Here is a 24,627-nt window from a genome sequence, read left to right on the forward strand (position 1 = left end):
CCCCTCTGACAGCCTCAGCCGTTTAGCCCTGGATCTAAGTCCTTTGGACAAACAAAACTCTCCATAGTCTTGAATCATCCAGATGCTGAATTCAATAATCAGGCATATTTCTGGCCTACAGCTACAGACCAAAGGAAGGAAGGAAGGCACTAGTGTCACTGAGCTTCCCACTGACTGACATTTTTTACATACACTGAATAAAAACCAGAAGTTGGGAGGCAACTTGTTGCTTGCAATCCCTGCAATAGGCACAGTTTATCCTTAAGACAGACCAATACATCCAAATAAATGTATTTTTTGCTAAATGACGCATCTACAAGAAAACGCCCTTCTTAACTGAAATTTTCTTTTCAGCTGTTTTCTATTGAGGTATTTGATGCAACACAAAAGCACTTCTAAGTATGTTGTGTAACAGTCACTTTATTGCAAAATGAATATTATAAGACAGAAAAATTGTTTCACATAGTTCAGCTCTTGAAAGAAATGTACAAGCCATGTTCTGTTTGTAGAAGGGACAACATGAAATGCAAACTGAGGGCAAGACTGGCCATTGTGAGGTGCTCAGCTTGTAAAATGGGAGTGAAGAGTCCATCAGTATTCATATTACCCTGAGTATCATTTCAGTTCAAGGAACGACTTCATTACTTTTATCTAGTATATTGTACACCTGTTAGGGGTTTTATTTACCTGAGGTTTCTGGTAGTTAGGCTGTAAAGAGCAACTAACTACCTTGTAAACAGTGATGTTGAGTTTGATAGATGACAGTATTCTGACTTTCTCCTCAACTGGCAGTTAAAGACAATAGATAAAGGGCTAGGTTCTGATAGGCTGAGATCTTATAGCTTCAAGACTTTGGGAAATAAGTAATTTTTCAATCTAGAGCTGTTTCGAAGGAACTTGAATATAGAGAAGCCACTCTCATATAGAGGCGCTCTGACTTTTGCTTTGAGCTTTTTGTACCGTTTGCTTTTGTACTTTGGATGGGCTCACTTCAAAGTCAGGGAGTACTTATCCCCGATTATTTCATTTAACAATACTATGAATGAGGAGGGAAATTATTTTCTTACACCCCAAGTGCTGTGTAACTACAGGGTTTATTTCACCTATTTCCACATCTCATCTTGTTTGATCATCCATGTGAATCTTCTACAAAGCACATTCAAAATATGATACAAATGTCAATGAAGTGCTTGGAATATTTGTAATATCAAATGGCAAGGCTGCAGGTGACTGTAAAAACTCAAAATGTTTCCACTAAAAGCAACAGCCTCCTGATAGAAACACATGGCATTGGCTCTGAGAACGTTCACTCCAATTTTCTACAATGAAGTAGAAAGGAAAAAAAATCGACCATTTCCTTGAATTTTAACATTAAATTCTGTACTTGGGCAAATGGAATTGGTACTTTAATCAACATTAAAGTATCATTTCAAAACACTGACGAGGTGCAGGAGAGGAATTAGTATTTAGGAGGCTTTCACAGAACTTTGTTTCAAAACACAAATATTATGCAGCAAGCATAGCCACAATAAAAACTGTAGCTCTTCCACTGCCTCACTAAAGGAGTTCCAAAAATTCTGAGTTCCAAAGTCCTAATTTCTCCTCTGTCTTTGCATCCTCATTTGCAAAATTGTAATAACATTTCAATACTTCAGAGAAATGGTGTAAAGATTATTTTGTAAGATATTTGCTTATGACTCAAAAAATATTAAGCACTAGGTATTATAAATTATGTGCCAATTTCTCTTAAGCAGCAGTAAAGCCTGAGTCAAGTGATTTGCAGGACATCCCCATTGTAGCTTCTGAAATTCATTTTTTATAAGGTTATCTACATAAGAGCTTTATGTAATTAAGAATCACTCCTAGCTTAGCATCTTCATTTTAAACTATTACTTGTTAGCTCTGCTAAATAGGTTAAAAATTACTAACTGCATGTCAAGTCACTATACTGCATGCCCCTATACTTAGAAAAAAATTTAGAAGACCTATAAGAACTATTTATTACTGCTTCTTGATTTTTATCCTTTGGTGGAGAAAATTTGTGCAGAACTCCCTGCAGTTAAGGACCATGACAGATAATCAGTTCAGAAACTGACTGAGGAAATTATCCTTCCCTAGAGCGCCAGCTCAGCAAACATAAGCAAGTAACCATGTCTCTCCTCATTAAGACAAAAATATAAGCATGTAATTAACTTGCAGAATGTGCTTCATTGCCAAAAGCACATGGATAAATGCTGTCTTGGAAAAGGACCATAAACACATATAATTTGTTGTTATTCCACAGACATGTTAATTGGATTCACCTCAATCAAACCACACAAAGTTCTGTGTCTGTTACCTAGTTGTGACTAACTTCATGCCATTGACTACTCTAAGGTCCACCCCTCTGCATTAGGCCATTATTGTACAATATATACAAAAGTATCTAAAAAGCATCCCCTTCCTTTCCAAGCCCTTGTGATATGTGCTTGATTAGGATTTATCCCCTAGTTTTCATGCAGTGATCTTGTGTAAATGCTTTTCTGTATATTGTCCAGAAAGCACACATGCTGTCTTGTGAGAGATTTCTGATTTCATGGATGTGGAATAAATACTCCATCAGTTCTGTCTTGCAGCATGAAGATCCTCCTTGGCCAAAGCTGCCAGTTCTTAGGTGCTTTGGGAAGAAGTCTGGGCATCGTATTTCCTAAAACTGTGGTTACGAAAAGATTCCCTGTAATGAAATAGATTCATAAATAGAGTTAGCAAATGAAAAACAATCAGAGAAATACCTGTCTTGTGAAAAGGAGCTCAGCTGAAACATGCTATGTGTTGGCAGGTCAGAGTTGTCATTTCTTCTTCTCCCACCCTAAACTGGACACAGTAGCTTTGTGAAGAAGAATATAATCATAACCAAAGAACGTAAGGTTCTTCTGTATCAGTCATGTGACTAAAAAGGATTATGTTTTCTGTAGTGAAAGGATGCCTTCATGCTGCCTAACACGACATGGTGTCATACTTGTTCTATCTCCTTTCTAGCTTCAAAGGTTGAAAGATCACAAGATGTTCCCAGTAACTTTGTTAGGGTGAAGGGGAAGTCTTCTCTAACGATGCATTAAAATTACATAAATCCTCTGCCTCGAAATGCAGAGCTTGAGAAACACAGCCAACACTACAATCATCTCCAGTGGAAGTCAGCAGATTCCTTTAATCAGTAATGGAGTTGCCAGTGCATATTATGGCTTGATTTTAGCTGCCAGTAAAACTCCCTTTTTTCCTTGCAAAAAATGGCATATTTTTCATAACCACAACAAATAACCCTGCCCTACCTTATGCTTTGGACTTTAACTACGGGTTTGTACAGCTCTGGGATCTTCCTCTCAATCATGGGTCTAAGGTTCTCCTTCAGTTTCATGTAGTTTCTTTTCAGCTCCTGATGATATTCCCGCTGGTCAGCAGTAATAAGGTGCCTGTTTTTCTCCACTGCTTCACCACACCTAGGCAAAAGGAAAGAAGAAAAGACATGATATACATAATCTACTTCTGTTAAACTCCCTCATTTCGTGTTGAGTAATTTAAGTGGACAAGTATCCATCTCCTTTTGTCTAGGCATTCCTGTGGTAACCTGTCAAGACTAAAGTGATAATGAACTAATAAGAAAGCTCTGTTTTTTCCAAGTACATAAATTGAGATGATTTTTTTTTAGATATTAGGAAAGCATGAGTGAACTATCAAAAAGCAAATTTAATGACTGCAGAATACTGAGCTAGCTGCCTACTCACTATATAAAAATAAATTGGAAATAGCAATACTTATAAACTGTATCTTCTGCATAAGACTTCTTTTTATTTAACTCAAACTTATCCTTCATCAAGGAGGATAAGGACTAAGGACTAAGGAGATAAGTATCTTCGTGTGTGAATATGTTTGTTGAGATTTACAAACATACCTAAAGTAAAGGACAAGTGTCTGCCATTACCACTGTTTCTGCTTGACAGATGCGATTTTCTTAAGAACAGCTTTCTACGTAGGAATGTAATTTTACTAAAAACTATGTCAAGGCAATAGTCTGAAATGTTTGCTTTCTATAAGACGTCGAAAGATAAAACAAATGGAAGATCTTAATTTATACATTATTAGTTTATAGTGTTAACATTTCTTTCTTTAAGAATGCAGTGCCTACCTAGGCATTAATGTGAAGCAGAAATAACAAGTGTCTTCCAGTGTTTAAAGTGTGAGATGGCAGGATTCATGATGCTAACTTGCATAGGTAATTACTCAATATTATCGTTGCATTATTGCTAATATTGAATGAATTGATGCAATTCAGCATTTCAGTTTTGTTTTACTGACCTCATTATAAACTCTTTGAAGCACAACCTCAGCTTGTTGTGATGTCGATAAAGTTTGGGGTCTGCTGGAATTTCAGCCAGGAACACTTGCGCTACCTCTAGCGGTCCCTTATAGAAACAACACAGGAAAATGTCAAACCCACCTGCTTAGACTGAAAACAAAACATACATTTGTTTAAAGCTGTTTGTTATTTCATGAGTGCAGTTATGAAAGAAAATAAAACTATGCACAGTTACCATAATAGGATGGGTTTTAGCTCCCTTTCCCCAACAATACTTCCTTTGGCAAGCAGAATTTTTTCCTGTCATATCTTATCCTCTCCTGTTATTTTTTCTCCTCCAGTTCCACAACAAAGGGAACAAATTCTATTCCATAGCAGAGAGGAGCTGGGACTGCCCTAGTGACAAACCTGGTTATACTAGAGAAACACAGCTCTTGTGTGTGTATTACAAGACCTTCAGGCAATAAGCCCAGAGCTGAAAAAGATCACTCTTTGCAAAGCTTACAACAATACATTATTTCATAATAGATGCTTTGGTTGGTGATGAATCTGGAGAACCTGAGAGTATTTAGGCTTTCAGCAAAAAAACTCAGGCTTTGTGAAATTGTGTGTGACACCAAGTTTTTCCTCAAGCATGTCTTCATAATACCATTTTAATTTTTTTCAATTGCCTGGGCTTTCTTTTTTAGTGTGTATGTTTATGTTATACTATTGCATCTCAGCTTTATTTTGGGGCACTCAGGTCTTGACTTCCTGTATTGACTTAATTTCCATGAAACTGAGTTTGTGGTGGTTCCTAGGAGAATTGTTATTATTATTCCCATTCCCCAAGGATACATTTGGAATGAACAAAATGGCTGAGATGGCTAGCATGTTAGAAATGAAAAATCCTTACATGCATTCACAAGGCTTCTGCCAGTTTCTGCACCTACAGGCAGGACAGTGCTTCCTGGGAACAATTTCACCAAAAGCATAGCTAAGGAACAGTATACGGTGGCTAAAATCAAGGCATTGAGTTTAAATGCACACAGTGACTAAATGTGTCTGACTAAATGTACTTCTTCCAGTACAATAAATAGGAGTGCAAAAAAGAATGCAAAGTGAGAAAAGTACACTTCACCTGGCTTGCTTGGATCCCTTACCTGATTTACAGTAGCTCCAACTGAGCCCTGCAAAACCATCTGGAGCATTTTGGCATCTGGTGGTTCTTGGTTGGTGGCTGCAGTTAGTTCCTGTGTTTTTTTACGCATATCTTCAATAGCAACTTCAATTGGGGTTAAAATAAACTAAGGGAAAGGGAAGAAAAGATGGTCCATTTCCTGAATCATGCATCTTATCATTTGCAAGAATAGGGAGTGAATAAGACCTCCTGTTTACATAAATTCATTCTTATTCTAAGTTACTTCATGCAATGGTGTTGCACTTTCTACAGTATGAAGCTTCCCTGTCTCTAAACAAGCCCTAAGCCCAATCTAGTTCTCTGACTGTACTCCTATCCTACTTCTGCTTTATCAGCTCGAAGTATAGCTACAAACAGGGCTCCACATATCCTCCTACACAGCATTAAAGCTAGGAGGTCAAAAGAAGAATGCACAGTGGCTATTGTCTGTTCTCCATAGCAAATCTCTATCTTGCCTTTTCTGTCCTTTCTCTGATACTCCTGTTTACAAGAGCAATGTCTGAAAAATTCAGTACTCTTTTTTTTTTTGCCAAGCATAAATTTGGAAATTTTCCCACCAGAGACTCCTTCAGTCCTTGAGAAACTAGATTTGTCTTCAAAACCCAGTTACCTCTTCTCTTTGGATGACATTGATTCTAGTTTTGATGTAGGGGAAAGCATGCATTGTGGTTAGGATGGTGTTCCTCTTGTATTGCTCACAAAGTTCTCCTCTGGGACGCCCATCCATAGTGAAAGGTGTAGTGTACATGAACCGACAGATGTTGAAGTTCTTCTCAAAGTAGGTAATCCTGTCCTTCATCTCATACTCATCAAAATAGGGCTCCACAAAAGTAATTTGTATGTATGCCTAAGAAAAGAGGGAAAAACCATTACAATACTTTACAACCCGAGGAATGTAAAAGGAATGGCACATGTGAAGTATCCCATAGTACACGCTGGCTAAAGATGGTCTGGAAAAGCACAGAGCTGAAAATCCTTCAGGGATCATTTTCTTATTCAGAGCTAACAAAACATGCGTCTAGGAGGGCACAGCTTAACCCTGGGGACCAGAACCAGGGCAGGGACTAGAGATTAGAACTTTTAATTTCTATACTCTGTGACAAGATACTATGCTAAGCCTGTCACAGAGGTTTTAATACCTCTGGGCACAGAGATACCAAGTTGGGTGGGTTTTTTTAGTGCCTTAATGTTTGAACATAAAAGTTGCAATAGGTACCTTCTTTCTTTTGAGTGACAAAGCACTCAACCCTCTTGTTAGCACTTTTCCTACCTTATTGGGATCCAGCTTTCTTTTGTCTACAGGAGCAGAGTCCTTAATCACTTCCACAGCATCCTCCCCAAAACACTGGCCATAAAACCCCTACAAAGGAAACAGAATTATCCCAAAATTTTAGTCCTTGATGCAATGCTAATGTAATTCTAGGAGAAAGGAGTAACAACCATGATGATTTCTGGGCTTTGTACAGTCAGTGTACTGCTCCACAAACCACAGCTGGCCAGGGTAAGGCACCCTCTGACAAAGATCACTGTGAGTTGCTTGGACAATCACAGAACTTGAGGTAAATCAATAGAAGGCAACATAGCCATTCTATAAAAAAAGTTAAAAAGATACAAAAGCAAATATCTGACATGATCAAAATCACTCAGTGTATTACAGGCCTGCTTATAAGAGACATAGCCTTAAAAGAATGGATCACTTTGATTATTATGCTTTAAAAAAGGATACTGTGGAAAGGATATGCACTAAGGAAATAATCTATGCTACAAATCAGTTTGTTACTGATTTTTTTAATATAGGAATAATAGTATTAGGACTGTGTAGGTTCATTGAAAAGTATAACATACCATATGAGATCATGTTAACATAGTGTTTTTCCTTACCTCTAATCTGTGAGAAATCTCAGGGAGTTTTGTAATTGCAGGCTCCTTATAAACAAATTCCTGTTCATCCAAGTCCCCAAATTTGGATCCATAGAAACCAACACGGAAGTAAGTTCCAAACATTCGTTTTTGACCCTAGTGGATAAAAAGAAGAGGAAATTTACAATTGCTTTCCATGGCCATTGTAGTGTTTGGATGCCTTTTTTTTCCTCCAACTGATGTATAAGAAAATCCACTAGTCCTACATTTTCCCCATTTCAAAGTCACTTCTATATGTCATGTGCTGGTGAATTAGAAGCACAGGAGGGAAAGCATACAAACTAAGGAGACATTTGACTGCAATCTAATTTAAAATTTAAGCTGGTCATAAAGGAGTTTTCATAAAACAAAATACGTTATTATTTTTTAAATTCCTTTGAATACACATAACAAAATTAAAATTTTGCAATTTTGCAATGAAAATTGATATGAATTTGAAACCGACTAGGCTTAGCAATAAGGTTTTTGTGAAGAAAGAGAAGGGACAGCATGAGTGCTGAGAATTTAGATGGGTTTTCATATTTCTTCTGTTTTATACCCGAAAATACTAGTGAATTGACAATAAAGTTATTTTTGTTAAACAGATGTGGCCAGGTAGACACAGACATATTCAGCTAAACCCATTTTATAGTCATCTCTGCTTTTTTGTATGGAGAGCCTTTTTACACTGTAGGCTGTGTAGGTAGACCAAAGCAGACGGAAGCTTTTGTTTGAAAAAGAAAATGCTACTATTTCAAATTCTGGTGGGTTGATCATGACAGGATGCCAGGTACCTACCAAAGCCACTGTATTATCCCTCCCTGCAACTAGACAGGAGAGAGACAATGAATGGTTCGTGAGCTGACATAAGGATAGGGAGTGATCACAAATTGTTTACCATCATGGGCAAAACACACTTAACTTGGGAAAACCAATTGAATTTATTACCAATGAAACTCAGAACAAGATAACAAGAAGCAAAACAATTTTTAAAAATACCTTTCCCCTTTTCTCCTTAGGCTCTACATCTTCTCTCCCAGTGGCACAGGGAGATCAGCAATGGGGAATGGTCAGTTCATCACATGTTGTTCCTCCCATAGCTCAGGGACAGAAGTCCTTCCCCTGCTCCAGCCTGTAATTCCTCTCTGCTCTACTGTGAGCTTCACATGGGGTCACAGCCTTCTTTCAGGCATCTACCTGCTCTGGCATGGGGTTCTGCATGGGCTTTAGGTGGATCTCTGCTCCCCTGTGGGTCTCCATGAGCTGCAGGGGCACAGCTGTCTCACCATGGCCTGCACTATGGGCTGCAGGGGGATCTCTACTCTGCACCTGTAGCATCTCCTGCCCCTCCTTCTCCACTGACCTTGGTGTCTGTAGAGCTGTTGCTCTCACATATTTCCACTCGTCTCTCCTCTGAGCACAATTACATCTGGCCAGTAACTTTTTTCCCGTTTTTAATATATTATCCCAGAAGTGCTGCCACTGTCATTGATGGGATCAGCCTTGACCAGCCTTGGCCAGCAGCTGGCATTGGCTCTGTTGGACATGGATAAAGTTTCTAGCAGCTTCTTAACCCTCCCCCTCCACTATCAAAACCTGGCCACACAAACTCAATACACACATGAACAGTTTTATTAACACCAGTCTTAAACAAACACTGCAACCCAGCAATGTGTCTTGCTGGCAGTGCCTTGCCTCACAAGTACCTTATTAATAATGCTGTCAAAGGCTTTCTGTAGCTTGCTGTGTGTCAAGGTAAGCTTCCTGAAGTCTCGATGTGCTTCCAGTATGGGGATGACAATTTTGTACACTTCATTCACAGTTTCATACAAACCTCCCTTCGAAATAAAAAAGAAAAAAAAGAAAAAAAAAGTTTTCATGCACTCTGAAAAGAAACTGTATCTCCATCAATGGCATGGATGAAAAGTGGATTTATGGGACTCATCTCTTAACCTGCCACGTTGCTTCTTCTGGTGTTCTGAAAACTAGTAATAGTAACTGGGCAGTTCTGAACAGCAAAGAATAAAAGAATGAACTGCATGTAATTTGGATCTCTGATCTCTTGGGCTCTCAAACCCAAATTCCTGTACAAAGCCCTGGTTTCTGCCTCAGGACTACAAGAACTAGAAATGCAGGTTAGCAGCAGGAAATTGATGTGTTTGTCATGTATGGCTCAGGGCAATCACAGCTGTGTCAGGACAAAGGGACTGAAGTGATATCTTCAGAGATGCTAAATCACAAATCCTTACATAGTAAGTGTAGATTATGAGGCTATTGTTGTATGCTGTGTAAAAGTATAGGAGTAACCCTCATATGCCTCCTAAAATACATACTTTATGCAAGATCTTTTTTTAGATGTACTGTCCCATGACAATACCAAATGAAAATCTTGGTTCCTGCCTGAGACAATCACTTTCTGTTGATGTTGCCTGTGATCTGCACAGTAGAGGTGAGTATGTAACTGAGCTAGGCTGACTGAGGCAGTACTTGGACAGCCAAAAATGTATCCTCTTGTTATTTGCAGTGTGGCAGGTCTGTGATGGCTGGTTTAGCAGTACTACATCATCTCCGTGTGTGCAGGAAATGAAGCTGTGGATCTGGCCTAGGTAGTCCACAGTCCATTCCCTCCTGGTGATTCTGGTCCTCACTCACCGTGCTGAAGAGCTCTGCAGCTTGCTCCAGCAGCCCTACCAGTCCACTTTCTGAGAAATACCTCCCAGAACATATGCCATCTTCATCTGGAGACAAAACATCATCTGAAACAGCAGATTCCTCCAGCACATTGGACGAAATGTTCTAGAATACATCAGAGCACAGAAATCAAAAACCTGAATCAACAGTACATCACAAAGATTGAGGAAGAAATTGTTTCAACATATTTACATGATGGGAAGAGGAACGAGTTTTTCCAGGTGCAACCAGGGGACACGTAGTAACATTATTTTTTAGAAGTGAAAGTAACATTATTATTCTCCATAGATGGCAGATCAGGAGTTTTGCTGCAAGAATCATTAATTTTCTTTCTATCCTCAGGTTTAAAATACAGATTCCTGTACGTGTCAAACTAGCTCTTCTCTGGTGGCTGGATTTCCATGGAGCTGCAGTGAGCTCAATCCCCAATACTAATAGGGTCACAAGCAATGTGCCCTTCCTAGTGCTGGCACTTGGGGGTGAGAAATTCCAAACTTCATTCCAGACCTTCTGCCACCTGCTTGAATAAATTGAACTTTCAATTTTTATTCATCTTTTCCAAGCAGAAGAGAAGTAGGACACAGACCATATAGTTCTAAAAACAACAATAACTGATTGCTTCTTCTTGGTTCATCCTTTGCCATACCACATTTTAATCCTGCCGAATTTACACAGTTTCTTCTTAATGTTATGGATCTCATTGTGCATTTAAATAAAGCCAGATGAAGTCACTCTTTTGAGACCCTAGACCATGAAATAACATGTCTACAGTTCTTCAGGACTTCTTTGAATAAATGACACTAGGTGGCATCAACATTAAAAATTTTATAATACATAGAAACAGGTGCAAAACAACAGCAAAATATGTGTACATATAGTATGAGACGGGCATATGTAACTTTCAGCAGCAGTAGAAAGGCTAAGCTTCGATTTTCTATTAATTAAAAGGAGTTAAATTAGTGTCATAGTGTCTCACTTCAGCAGAAACTGGCAATGACAATCTGTCTGAGTGCAGGATGGATGCCAGCTGACTAGCTATCTGAGTCCTTAAAGGCATCTTTATAAAACAGCAGAGACATTTTGGGCTGTTACTATTGATCAGATTTCAGATAAAGAATTGGCACCACACACCACTAGCAGCATTGGGCTTTCCCCCCTGGGTTTTATGGATGTATTTATTTCTTCATGGGTGAAATTTACTCCAACCATGCTGCCATCATACTGCCTAGTCTGCACATCATGTCAGCACCACTGTAAGGGTGAGCACAGCTTCAGCATTCACAGGAATACAGAATACATCTGAATTTTGGCCAGAGGAAGAACCACAGGACATTTAGCACACCTGCGTCACCTTTTACTGACCAGTCTCATTGAAGTGTGAGACTTCAACCAGACTTAGTACCTCCAGAAACTCACAAGCCATACAGATCAATTTATAGTTTTCCTTTTCTGTAACAGTAGCCATTAAGGACTGTTTTCATGTGACTCTGGTGGCTTTTTTCAAATTTTTTTCCTTTTGTAGCAAAGAGAAGAGAATCTAGAGAAGTGACTTACACACAAAAGTAATGAGAAAGTCACAGACACCAATTATCCCTTCTCCACCTTTAAGCCTCTAATAACTAATGTCAGGAATGTATTTCCATGTTTTACAGTCCATGCACTCTCGGAGGAGAGAGCCTGCATGACATTCTTCTGGGACTTGTATGATCTTTTGCAAAGTGGACATGCCTCACCCAACTTTAGCCTTGATCCACCTTTCATATTGAAGAATTTTACATATCCCTTGTATAATAAAGGCAATACATAAACCACCATGTATTTTATTAGCAATTATATTGAATTTCACAAGCATATTTTTCATTAAGAAAAATAAATACTTCTGTAAACTCAAAAACCCCTGTGATCCCCAGCCCTTAACACCATGTTAAATAAAACCAAGGTAGCCTGCAACCTAGATGCCCAAACAACCCAGGCAAATTAGGCTGCTGCTGAGCCATGTACCTCAGCAGGTAGACACATTTGTCTGTTAATACAAAGTGGCTTTAAAGTCAGTCCCTATGCACTTCATACTCTCACTAATTCTGCTCTACTGCTTGTGAAGGGGATTTAGTGTAAACGTTAATTAAGCTCAAACAGAATTCTACTGAAAGTGACCCCACTCTGATTTTCAGGGATAGTTTTGATTGCAGAGAGGGGAGCATTTTTTCTGGTGAAATATAAGGAAAAGTATTACTCTACTGACAGTCAGTTTTCTGACTCACTCCGACCCACTGATTTGATCCTTTGCTGACCCATTTTACTCATCTGTAAAGGAGATTATATCCAGAATAATATTTTTATTCCCATTATTATCACCCTCAATTCCACAACTAAATGCATATCACCAATATTAATTGGTCTCACATCTGAGCCAAATGAAGAAATGATCACAGAAGGAGTCAGTGAGCGAGATCTGTAACTACGGATAAAGCCAAGCCAGTCTGCATAGTGTTTCCCTCTTTTAACAAGGTCATCTGAATAAGATCTTTACCGGTGCAACAAAATGTAAACCTGTTTTTAAAGAATGGGAAACTTTTTCTTGGAAGCCTATGTAAAAATGCAAAGGGTTATTACAGTTAATTATTGTTATTGAGTAAACTGAAATTCAAAATTGTGCTGTCAGATAAAGAGTTGTGTAATTATATTCTAGTCATTAGGGCATTTATTACCTCTCTCCTGTGGGGCAACTGTTTCTTTGGAAAACATGTATTTACACAAGCATTTTGATGAAAAAAATTGATTTGCTGCTTTTAAACTACTAAGTTTCCGCTTGCCTAGTGCCTTGTACAATAGACTCCAATTCTCTAACATAAATGAAAACATATCCATTTATAGAATAATCTAGGAGCAATGTAGGGAGGAATTGCATTAGGGATAAGTGTGTGAGCTTACAAGCACTCAAGGCAGCCTGGGAGCAGGATGACATTGGGGAGGGAATGAAGATTTCACTTATATCCAAATGATGATAGTATCTAACAAGCAGAGAGAAAAGAAGTTAATAGAAGTAATGTATGGAAGTTAGAACTTTGAAGGTATACAAAACTGATAAGGGATGCAAAATGGCAGAAGTATAAATCCATGGCCAGAAGTTTAGCCATTAAAAAGAGTATATGCAATTATCTTGATATTAAAGAAAAATCAAGAATAAACACTTGTCCATCACCTAACTACTAAGGTGGAATTGCAAATACTAATGCCCAATAAACTAAATCAATGCAAAATGCCAAGTGGCTCAATCATGTTCACATTTACTGTTTTGAAGGGACACAACCATACCCAGATAGTATGGTTATATTAAGGGATGATGAATGCATCAAGTATTAGTGTTAGCTCTTTCAAACTCACTCTGATAATAAAATGTGCTCCACAATAGATCCAAAAAAGCTAAACAAAAGCTTATTCAAGCAATAACTCCTGAGCTGCCAAAACTGAGGAAGTTACAGAAAACGAAATATGTTTTAGGGATCATCTAGAAGATGAGCAGATGGTGATAGATTTATCAGACTGCACCAGGACAAAATGGTGGAAATACTGATACAAAATTACTAAAGAAAACCTTAAAGGTATTGTACTTAGCCTGAATCAACATCAGACTACACAAGCTTGATATTTTCTAAAAGAAGGGATTACAATCTAATAAAGGTAATAATGTCTAAACAGTAGATGTCTATATAGCATCTAAGGTGATCCTACAAAATACTTCCATTAATTAGTTGAAATTATTTATATCTTCCTTTAAGCAGCCAACAATTCACTGGCTTCAGGGAATAATGATAAAAGAGAAATAATCAACACATGGCAATAAATTAAGGGTTTGGCCATTTTGTTTTTTTAATAATGTGGAGAAAAGAAGCACAAAATAATTGAATTTGCATATGAATTTGGTTCAGGTAAGGGTATCCAAAACTGCATAATCCAATAAACTAAGTGTATATATATATCTGCATTGAAAAATGTCTGACTTTAACTACAAAGACTTATGCTTTCATCTAAGTGATGTAGAAAAGTAAGGTGAAAAATGAAACCCAAGAACATTGTCTGGAAAAGATAATTTTATTACTGAGTAAAGAGCTCAACAATGCCAAAAGAACCAGTGGAGTCTTCAGAGAGATAATGTGAGAGCTATGGCTTATATTGAAAGAACTTATGGGACATTTTTACTTGACTAGGATATACTGGATTGACTGCAGTGATTGTGTTATTCATCAAGCAAAAGGGTTTGGTTAGTAACTTGAGGGCAGTCAAAGGACTGGACAACATGCCTGAAAGAACTGAGCAGCTCCAATTATATAGATTATGAGAAAGAAGTTTGAAAGGTGCATCTGTCAGAGTTGATAAGTAACAGCCCTAGAAAAAAGCATGTGATAACGGAGGGGTTCTACTTAGCAAATAAGAGATTACAGTATCAAACCGCTGGAAATAGAAGCTGGACTGCCATTGTAACATTTTCCCCATACATGCACCGCTGCATTGCTTAGCACAAGAAGAAACAGACACACCAGAACTGCCTCATGCTGTCGAAGCCTTTTACCTGAAAAGTGACACTGCCCACAGGGAGATAGTTCCGATCCTCAAGCATGCTCAGGTACTCTGCCACCAGTGCTGCAGCATGGACCAGACACATGGCTGCTTCTGTGTAGCACTTCCTCTTGGTGTGCTTCTCTGCCATGTTCTGCAGCCAAGTCAGCCTCAAGTCTGGCGACGTCTGGTATCCTTTTGCGATTCTGAAAACACAGACCAGAAAACAGGTGTGAATGACCACTTCTCAAATAACAAAAATACCTTTGTAATTCTTCCCCCGGGTTGAACAGAAGAAGACTTCTCTGCCCTCATTCTATATGATCCATTAAACAGAAAGCAAAATAAATGGTTAGGCAGTGCTAGACAGGAAACTAGAGGTGGTATGAGTCTTGGCTATGCGCCCAAGACTCTTCAATGTTCCTGACTCTTATCCTTGCCCAAATCTATGTCCACCTCCCAGAGGCTGCAGTGCAATGTGCTACTGCAGCCTGGGCCCCCTGTGACAGACCAGCTCTACTAAAGAGGGAATGTGTACAAACAGAACAGAGAGAAAGTTTGACACAGCTTGTCCCTAAAAAGCATAGTTCAGCTCACCTCACTGCAGAATTTTCTCAGTAGCAATTCTAAATGGATTCACCTGTACATGAGGTCCATCAGCATCTCTGGATCTTCCTGAAATTCCCTCATTTTCACCGTATCTGACAGGATGCTGTTCAGATTACACAGTAGCTCCTCTACCTGAAGTAAGGCAAAGATCAGTGTGCAATTCTCAGGTGTTTATTTTTTCCTTCTGGAAAAATAACAGCATCTGCACCAGCTGATGTTAGTCTCTTTAAGCTTTTTTTTACCCAAGGAAATGTTAGGATGTTTTCTTCAGCTCTATGCAATGTGGCAAAGACTGCTGACATAGCAAATCTCTCACACGCACATTTTAATTAATCAAAAGGAGCTGAAATCCTTTGATTTATTTATTTCTGAATTTAAAAAATAATATGTGTTAATGGAGTTCAGCTTTAGTTGATCTTTGATCTGAAACCAGATGGTTTTGTAAATCTTCAGCACAACCTGAGTTACTCTAAGAATTTTAACAAAGTAATTGACAGGTGTCTGAAATGTTTTTCATTATTGCTGCTGACACCTTACAAGTTGGCAAAGAGAGAGAAGTGTCCTGGATGGTACTTGTCTGAAAACATAATGAATCAGATTCCATCTTGAGAAACTCTTAGAGGGCATAGCTCCTGCTGGGGTCTAGGAGAAAGCTGTTCTCAAAACCAAGAGATGATTCTTCCATAATGTGATTTCAGGGGAAATTCTTAAGAGTTTATTTTATGAAATAACATCCACTTCTTCCCCACTTACTGTTGTGCTAGGCATTAACTCATGCAATAACCTCTTCGTCCTTATTTGCATTGCTTTGGAAGACCAATATCTAAAACTTGCTTCAAGCACAGTCCTATGTGAAAGCTCCCAATAAAAGCCACAGATGCCATAAAAGATTTAACCTGAATGGGAAATGGTGTTGCCTGCATATCTGTATCTTCCTCTGCATAGGCCAGGATGGTTCGCAAGGATCGTCGAAGGAATTCCTCATTAAACTCAGGTGATTTTCCAACCAGAGAAGCTAGCGACATGGTCACCTGCATCTTCACTCTTGAGAAATTCTTCCAGAAGAAAAAAAAAACATGAAAGAATGATGGCTGCACTGCAGTTCACTTATCTATCTCCTCTATGAAGGAAACCCACTTTGTCCTGCCCAGATTGAGTGCAGTAGACTGGTCACATAACTGGCCTCTGGTGCATCAAATCTGATCATGTTTGACCCACTTAAGCCAAAGATCCCTAATTCTGACATGTCTGTACTTTGGGTATAGAATGTTCCTGGAAATACACATGCTTGCTTGAGAGAGGAGAAAGCCAGAAGCACCCCTTTCCCCCTTTGCAGAGGCCAGTGGGTGTAGATCGGACCCACACAAGAATAGATGAAGAAGAATGACTGGAAAAATATTCTAGAAACAATTCTGGGAAGCAAAAGGCTTCTGAGAGCTTCAATCGGTGATGCACTACACCCTGATGATCATGGTGTGTCTGCAGTACATTTGCCTTCTGCAGAGCTTACACTTTTTACATATCCAAGGCTTTTAAAGTAAAAACCAGTGAAGGCAATTCTGTGCAAGATCAGATGCTATCCAAAATGCTGATGGATATGCTTTTGTGCTAGAACATTAATAATCTACATGCATAATGTATGTATTTTGCTCCATATGTGCAGTAAAAATCAGAGCCTAGTCCTAAGACCAAGGAGCTGGTGAAGAATTCCCATTAATACAAGTATACAGGAGTTCTACTGAGGTTGAAATTACATTAGATTAGAACTAGACTGAGTAGTTCTGACACAGGAAAGGAAGAAAAAGGACAATGTGAAGAGTATTGCTTATGCATTGTATAGTCTTTGCTGCCAGAGGCCTAATACTGCTCTGTTTGAAGCTGCACTTACAGATATTGCAGAACAAGTTTCCCAAATCAAAGCAGTGAATAATAATTAAATAATTAAAGCTACTTTCCCCCTACACTTCTAGCACTTCTCTTGGCTCAAATGCGTGAAACAGCAGACATTGTGACTGTAGATGCATTCCGCTTGCTGTTGTAACTTTGTTTCAATGGATCACAAAAAAGGTGGCACAAAATAAACTGGTGCTCTCAAAATCTTACACTGGTAGAGTTGAAGCTGTATCTCATGAGGAGATAAAGAGTGGCACAGGCTTGCGTCCGTGTAATATCTATGCTGCTGCTGCAGTGATGGAGAACTCTTTGACACAGATCAGCACACTGTTCAACCTCCTCTTCAAACAGCAAATCTCCAAACTAAAGGAAAGAGAAGAAAACATTTATTACTCTCATAAAACATCATTATCTTAGTGCACAAAAGTCACAGGGTTCAGAAAAAGTCTAAGTTTTCAAAAACTACATGCTACTTTTCATTCAGACTTCTGATTCCTGTAATGCCGTAGATCCCATATTTAAGATTTTTTACAGGAAAGAAGGGTTTGAAAATAGCCTTTGTGTTTTGAAAAAAGAGAAAGAGATAGAATAAACTCAGAGTATGATGGCTCCAGGAGTTTTTGAAAAAATCAAATATTGCAAAATTCTTAGCAGCATGGAGATTTGCTATTTTCAGAATACGTAATGATTGATGAAGCATGCAAATACTTCCTTAAGTATACAGAGCAATTTTTAGGTCTTTGCACCAACGCCCTACCCTTCCCCAGGCCTCCAACATGTTCTTCCTCCTATGGTGTGTCATAAAACCTGCACTGCCAAGCTTTCATGCCAGACCCTCCTTGACAGTGCCTTCCCAATGCACATAGTAGGCAATAACCTCAGGGGGCAGGATGCCTGTCCAAAGAAACGCTCAGCAGAGACAGCACAGATTCACCAGTACCATTTGTACATACACAAGACTGATAAAGGTGTGTGAGTGAACACAAGATATTGTTTCCAATTTGCAGACTCATTTCCCAGTTCTCAGCCTTTCTTCAGTCCATTATCTCTCTGTTTTGAGTCTAATTTATATTACAAGCCTGCTGGCACAGGGTTTTATCACTTCTATTTGTAAAATAACATCTATATGCCTACAGTGTAATACAAATAATTGGAATGATTGCTTAATGAAATACAGAATCGAGTCAGCTTAACTACAAGATCTATTTCAATGAGAATAACAATTGCTTCACAAAATTCATTACTGTAATTGGAAGTTAGCTCTTAAAGATAAAGTAAAATGAAAACATAATTATTAGTTTCATAACTATTCAGACATCTACCCTGTAATTAGGCTTTGTCAGCCAATCTGCATTTAAGAGCAGACAGGCATTAATTGGACCGGAGTATCCTGTTTCTTATTTGTATTTTAGAATAGTTTAGGGGAAATAAGCATTTCATAGATTTTTCCTTATTGAAGCTGCTTTTCTTTGTAGGAGAATGAATTCTGAAAAGGTTTTTGAGTTCTGAAGAAGCACCCAACCCATTACAACATGTATTACAAAAAAACCCAAAAAACTTCGAGACAATTTCTGCCCTCATATATATTTCAAAGTTTGTGGGGTTTTTTGCTTTGTTAGGTTGTTTTTTTTTTTTTTTTTCTTATTGTTGTTTTTTTCTGATCTGGAGTTTTTTTATTGGTGATACAGAAGTGGAAGAGAGATGAGGATTTGGCTCAGTTTTCAGGAAGAATAAAGATGAAAGGTATCAATGTCTTAGAATCGACTTAGAATTTTGAAACCCATCTTAGAAATAAAAACCTAGAATGATGCTCTTAATGTCTCATGAGTTTTGATTTCTCTGCTGCCCATCTGATTGGAAACTAGTCTTGCTAATATAATAATTTAAATTTAACTTACGGAATTCTTGTGCAGTTCTTGGCATTAAAATTCCTAATTAAAATCAGAATGTATTTGAAATAAAGTGTGCGGAATTGCTTATCTTTTTATTAGTAAATCTTATTTATATGTTTAACAGTAGACTGCTAAACCCACAAGAGTGTTTGGATTTAATTATTCCATCTTGTGTGGTCAATGAAATAACCTTACAAGAGATGTAGAAATCCTGTAACAACCCTACAGATAGTAATTTGTATTTACATATGCAAAATATATTTAATAAATGTCAAAGAAAGGTGGTAAGTGAATGCATACAGCTCTGTTCTAGAAATCCTGTTCTATTAATTTGATTGGAAGAATGAAAACAAAAGTATATCAAGAGCATACCTTGGCAATGAGTGCTCTGAGTGTGGCAAAGCAATGAGTCAGGTAAGTGGTGCTCTGATCATAGCCAAGAGAATTTACCAGGACCTTCAAAACTCCTCCCAAGAGATTATCTCTGCATTCTGCTGCAAAGCTAGCCTACATAGGAAGGAGAAAAACAATAACTGTATGAGGTAATTCAGCAATGAACTGGCAGACAGGAATTGAAGCTCTGCTCTGCAGCCCATGAGACATCCAGGAGTTTAGGAGTTTCATTTTTAACATCTGCTTCAGAGAAATTTCAAAGCACTTTTGTAGGAAACAAGAAGAGAGAGGGGGAAATGTTCCAAACGTTTTCCAAGTTCCGAAGACTCTCCAATTCATTTTTAAGCTCAGTCAGCTTCTGCAGGGATTTCTGAAGCTCTGTTTCTGTTCTTTCCAATCCTTCATGTATACTTTGGGTTGGGAATTGATCCTATGGTGGGCATGCACGATCCTTTCCCTTGCATCCTTGATATCCTGAGCACCTAGGCTAAATACAGACATACTACTATGCTCTGATCAAACTCACAACCAAAACAGTGGAGAGACTAGGTGCTATGAGTGATGTCATGTGAAAATAATGCCCAGTACAACAAAAGTCTAGCAGATAAATGCTTTTCTACTAACATGTTTTCAAGCATGAAGTTTTCTCTTCCCTACCTGTGAATTTTTTTCTATTCAAGACTATACAAATTTACAGAAGATCTCAAAACATTTTGCACTAAGAAAAAAAGGAAAAAATAATCTTGCTTCCAGTGGCTTCTGTGGGAACAGGGATTGGTAGTAAGCCACCTCTACAGTTTCTCACCTGAATGATGTTCTCTTGCATATCAAGAATGATTAGGTTAGCTTCAGTTGCCAGGTTTCCGCTGATCAGAGCTTCTTGGTCTAGCTCAGCTTTTGTCCTGAAAAAAGGAGCTCTAATTAAAGTAAGCAAAGGGTATCCCAAGAGTCAGATTACCTGCTGTTTAAATAAAGCCAGAATACAAATGCACACCATCCTGAATGATCCCATAAGAGCGAACAATGACAATAGTGCTCAGAAGTGTTTCTTAAAAACTATGGAGTGAAATCAGGAAAGTTGCTATTGTAGAAGAGCAGTCACAAAAGGGACTTTTGAAAACTAGTCCTCTAGACAGTTTGAATAGATGCTTTACTTCCTTAATAGTCATCTGCATAATGGCTACTTAATTCAGTTCAGTTGTTCAGTAAACTATGCTGTAATTTCTGAATGCATTTCCTGTAGCAGGACACAAAACTCCAAAATGGAATAATGGATAACTGATCTGACAATTCCATTAAAAAAAAGTAAAAATAGTAGACTAGACCAAAGTGGAAATTGCCCCAGTGGCATAGAAGCATTGTTTAATGTAGGAAATTTTAAATGTTGATTCCTGAGACTGTTGACAACAAGACAGCAGGTCCATACAGCAGTGTCCCAGGCCATTTAAGAGAGAACAGAAATATCGATAAAAGACAGAAGATAGTGGTAAGGCAATACATGATACATTCTTAGCTGAGACTTAAGGACAAGGTCTGTAATGCAGTTCCCCTGCAGCTGAATAAGCATAGGAGCAGCTACTAACAAAACTGCATTTTCACACATGCCTTCTCTGCCAGAAATGCAAAGAGGTATTTTTCTTTTTCCTAAGTTGCTCAAAAAGGTGCTATTGCCTGGCTAGAGGCTGCTCTCAGAGTTTAAGATTAAAGATCCTGTGACTTTGGCTGAAGGTGAATTTCTGTGGCTGGAGCAATAGCCTTACAATCACGCTTCTGAGCAGCTTCAGAACATGTACCTGCTCTGCTACATTCATTTACCCAAATATAAAACCAGAGGAGCAAAGACCTATCCTTTAGTGTACAAACAGAAAATTCTGAAAAGGGCTAAGAAAGAAAATCAAAGAAATGATATGGTTATTAACTACAATGACTCAAAGCAACAAAAATCAGAATGGACTGATAAAACTTTTGTGCTATAAGAAATCCCAGTAAGGGTAAGAACTGAACAAATTTAATGAACTTTACAGGTGTTTGGACCATTTCCAGCAACCACTGAGCTTTGTACATTAACTATGCTGACTGGATCTTCTCTGGCATATCTTATAACAGCTGCTACAATCTCAAAGCATTATCTTCCCTGACTCCTGCTAACAGCTTCTCGGTATTAACATTGCAGGTCAAACCTAGCTTAGCTGGATAAGACATATACCACAATACTGTATACACTGAAGAGCCAAAATAAATGTAGTAAGTTTCTGTGGTGTATTTGATACAACTCTATCACTAACTAATGTCTGCCATACTGTTAATAAGAAGGAAAAAATGTGTAGATAGCTATTTAAAATTCTTTTTCAAGTATTTGTGACCTCTTTGCTGGATATTTCAGCTACATAAATATTTTTTTTTTCTTTCTCTTTGACAAAAGGGGGAAAGGATTGGAACTACTGATTATGTAATAAAACATCCTAGGAACAAGAACAAAACATAAAAAACCCATGCAGCTTGGTTCTAATAAAAGCAGTATGGATCCATTAAATTACTTACTTATCTTGTCTCTCATTTGCCTGCCGCCACTGCGTCTGCTCCTTTCTCCAGCGCAAATTTTCATTTACCCCTGCTGATCTGTCATTCCCTACGAGTGCAATATATGTCAGAGAGATTAAAACAAAAGGGGACACCTGAAGTCTGATAGCTCACCAAAAGAAGGAGATGTATTTCTGTAGTAGTCTGTCAGAACTAAAACCATTCAACTTACAGGTTCAGGGCTCTAGTAAAAAGACTCATAATTTCTTTTACCTAGGATTTTTAGAGTATTAACTTGCTTAATGTGTACAGAAACCTACAAAAACCAACCCACCGCTTTTCCATTTATTAAATGAAGCATTCATTATTAAATGAATCTTTTCTGCTATGAACAATTTGTTTTTAGTCTTCATACCATTTGTGACAGCTTTGATACCATTTCTTGGCTCTTGATTAGATACTAACATAACTTTTTAGAACATCTTGAAACTTCTTTCTTGGCTTCATATTCTTCACATGAGAAAAGCTCACTGCCAGCTACACTTTGGATAGTTGGAACCTAATGATATTTTCATCCATGCAAAACCAATAATTCTCTGAAAAGGAATGGATGGTGGGTGAAAGGGAGTGAAATGGTCAAGGATGAAAATGGATAGTGTGCACAAACCCAACAAACTCATTTATGTCTACAGCCACTTGAGTTCCTGTCAAAAGGCATGGGGGGACAAGGGTATGAAGTACCAGCTGGTATTCTGCAGCGCTTCATCATTTCTCCTCTAGCTCCTTCTCCTCTCAGTAAAGCCTCTTCTAATCGAGCTTTCACATCTCGTGACTTCTGGAGTGCTTGGGTGCTAACTTTATCTGAGCTTTGCTTGCCCTGAAAGTAAAGTTAAAGCAATCAACACCAATGCCTCAACTTTTGATCACGAAACCAAGTTACATCTTCAGAATGAAATACAACAGGAGAGACCTGTAGAGGGGGCAAAAAGCAATGAATATGATAGATTAATACATAAAGTCTAACAAATGTTGCAAATGAGGAAAGAGGTACAATATATACTGCTCATAGAAACAAAGACGCAGTTCAGTACTACAGAGAAAGAAATTAAAGTTCAGAGAGGTTATTTGGTCCATTTCAGACAGACTCTCTCAGAGAGAAGAGTGCTGACATCAAGTCCTGGCTCTTAACTAAAGAGTCATCCTTAGTGTCCAGTACTTACAGGAGTTGCTGGTATAATTCCCACCAAAAATAGCCCTCAAATACCCAGGTAAAAAAAGTAATTAAATTACTTAGGACACATTCATAGGACTTCCTCAAAAGTTTCAGCAGCATTTTGCTTGAAGGCTATTTTCAGTTATTTTATCTGAACTAATTTGTCTAGATTAGATAAGTGCTAATTTAACCATTGCCAATAACAAATTTCCCCTGGACAGCTGAAATTTAAGGAAAAAAACTGATCTAAACCAGGACAACATGCCTTGTTTCACTTACCTTATACTCAAAACATGAAACACAAATGAAGAGGAGGTCTAAAATCCTGTTCAACTGCATGGATGGAAGGTCTGCAATCCATTTCTGTATCAGGTTCTGATCAGCATTTTTCATGATCCAGAGGAAACAGATCAAAAGGTTGCGAGTAGTATCAGGACCTAATGTGGCACTCTGTCTGTAGGGCTAGAAACACAAAGTAAATGTCAATTGAAATAAGAAAAAGGAGAGGAAGGTCATTTGGGTGAAGTAATCTTATTTAAATTGCATTGGAATCAAATCTCAGAAATTTGACCTCTTCCAGGTGATAGTTATTGTCATTTTCACTATATGTGTAATTAGTGAAAGGACCAGTTGAATGCAAGCGAAAGACTGAGAGAAGCACCAGTTTGCTACATGTTTGCATAATAATTTCCTTATAAAAATGTAGAAAAAGATTCTGTAACCATTTTCTTCCCTCCTGCCATGCAGTTGTGTCAGCCAAATTGCACAGTAGATAAAAAAAAAACATATGAGGAAAGACCATACATAGAGAAAAGTAAGCATCTGAATACTAGATCCATGGATTCAGGTAAAACTGAAAGTGTGGGGCTGCCACAGTGGCAACTGTTGATCTGAAAATGAGTCTAGGTTTGGTGTGGAAATGGAAATAGGCATGTGGGAGAAAAAATTGAACAATGTAGGGTAAAATAGCAATTAAATAACTAGAGGAGAATAGGAGAAGATGACAGAAGGATTATGAAGGATCTGTAGGGGTTGAAGGAAACAAAAACACAGTTTCTCATGACTGTAGCTATCCGTGGCAAGAAAGGATAAAAGGAGAAAAAAAGAAGATGAACACACATAGAAGAAAGGAGATTGGCAGAGCAACGAACATACCAGTGACACCAGAGGTAGTCCAGAGTTCCTGATGTTGAACTGACTCCCTGCAATGGCAAGGGCCACGTTTTGATTGATTGCACCTGAAGATTCTTGTTCTTCTTCGGGGTTTCCTGTGCGCCCCTTTCCACTGCGGGTATCTGAAACTAAATTTGAAATACCCCATTGGAACTTCAGGAGCAATCCAGTTGCTTCTGCTCATGTCACAGTTTTCCATCGGTCTGCAACCTAGCAAAACAACTGGCACCTCCACCCCTGAGACTGTCTGGCTGATGTACCAAGCTGATGCACA

General features: G+C 38.3%; 1 protein-coding gene across 2 annotated transcripts in view; it reads right to left on the bottom strand.

The window, feature by feature from the left end:
- Positions 1-400: 400 nt before the first annotated feature.
- DOCK8 (dedicator of cytokinesis 8) overlaps positions 401-24,627 on the bottom strand; it is an 87,028-nt gene continuing 62,801 nt past the window's right edge. For both annotated transcript variants that reach the window (XM_014881977.2, XM_014882144.2), the window contains 19 exons: positions 24,336-24,481; positions 23,460-23,642; positions 22,709-22,844; positions 21,989-22,076; positions 20,253-20,349; positions 19,427-19,561; positions 17,373-17,525; positions 16,166-16,324; positions 15,301-15,401; positions 14,674-14,866; positions 10,065-10,208; positions 9,119-9,250; positions 7,395-7,529; positions 6,784-6,873; positions 6,124-6,360; positions 5,476-5,619; positions 4,333-4,439; positions 3,309-3,476; positions 401-2,713 (listed from right to left, as the gene is read on the bottom strand). In XM_014881977.2, coding sequence (XP_014737463.2) covers positions 2,650-2,713; positions 3,309-3,476; positions 4,333-4,439; positions 5,476-5,619; positions 6,124-6,360; positions 6,784-6,873; positions 7,395-7,529; positions 9,119-9,250; positions 10,065-10,208; positions 14,674-14,866; positions 15,301-15,401; positions 16,166-16,324; positions 17,373-17,525; positions 19,427-19,561; positions 20,253-20,349; positions 21,989-22,076; positions 22,709-22,844; positions 23,460-23,642; positions 24,336-24,481 — 2,612 coding nt within the window. In that variant the 3' untranslated portion in view covers positions 401-2,649. The remainder of the gene's footprint in view (positions 2,714-3,308; positions 3,477-4,332; positions 4,440-5,475; positions 5,620-6,123; positions 6,361-6,783; positions 6,874-7,394; positions 7,530-9,118; positions 9,251-10,064; positions 10,209-14,673; positions 14,867-15,300; positions 15,402-16,165; positions 16,325-17,372; positions 17,526-19,426; positions 19,562-20,252; positions 20,350-21,988; positions 22,077-22,708; positions 22,845-23,459; positions 23,643-24,335; positions 24,482-24,627) is intronic.

This window comes from Sturnus vulgaris, chromosome Z (assembly GCF_052056855.1).
Source record: "Sturnus vulgaris isolate bStuVul1 chromosome Z, bStuVul1.hap1, whole genome shotgun sequence".
NCBI lineage: Eukaryota > Metazoa > Chordata > Aves > Passeriformes > Sturnidae > Sturnus > Sturnus vulgaris.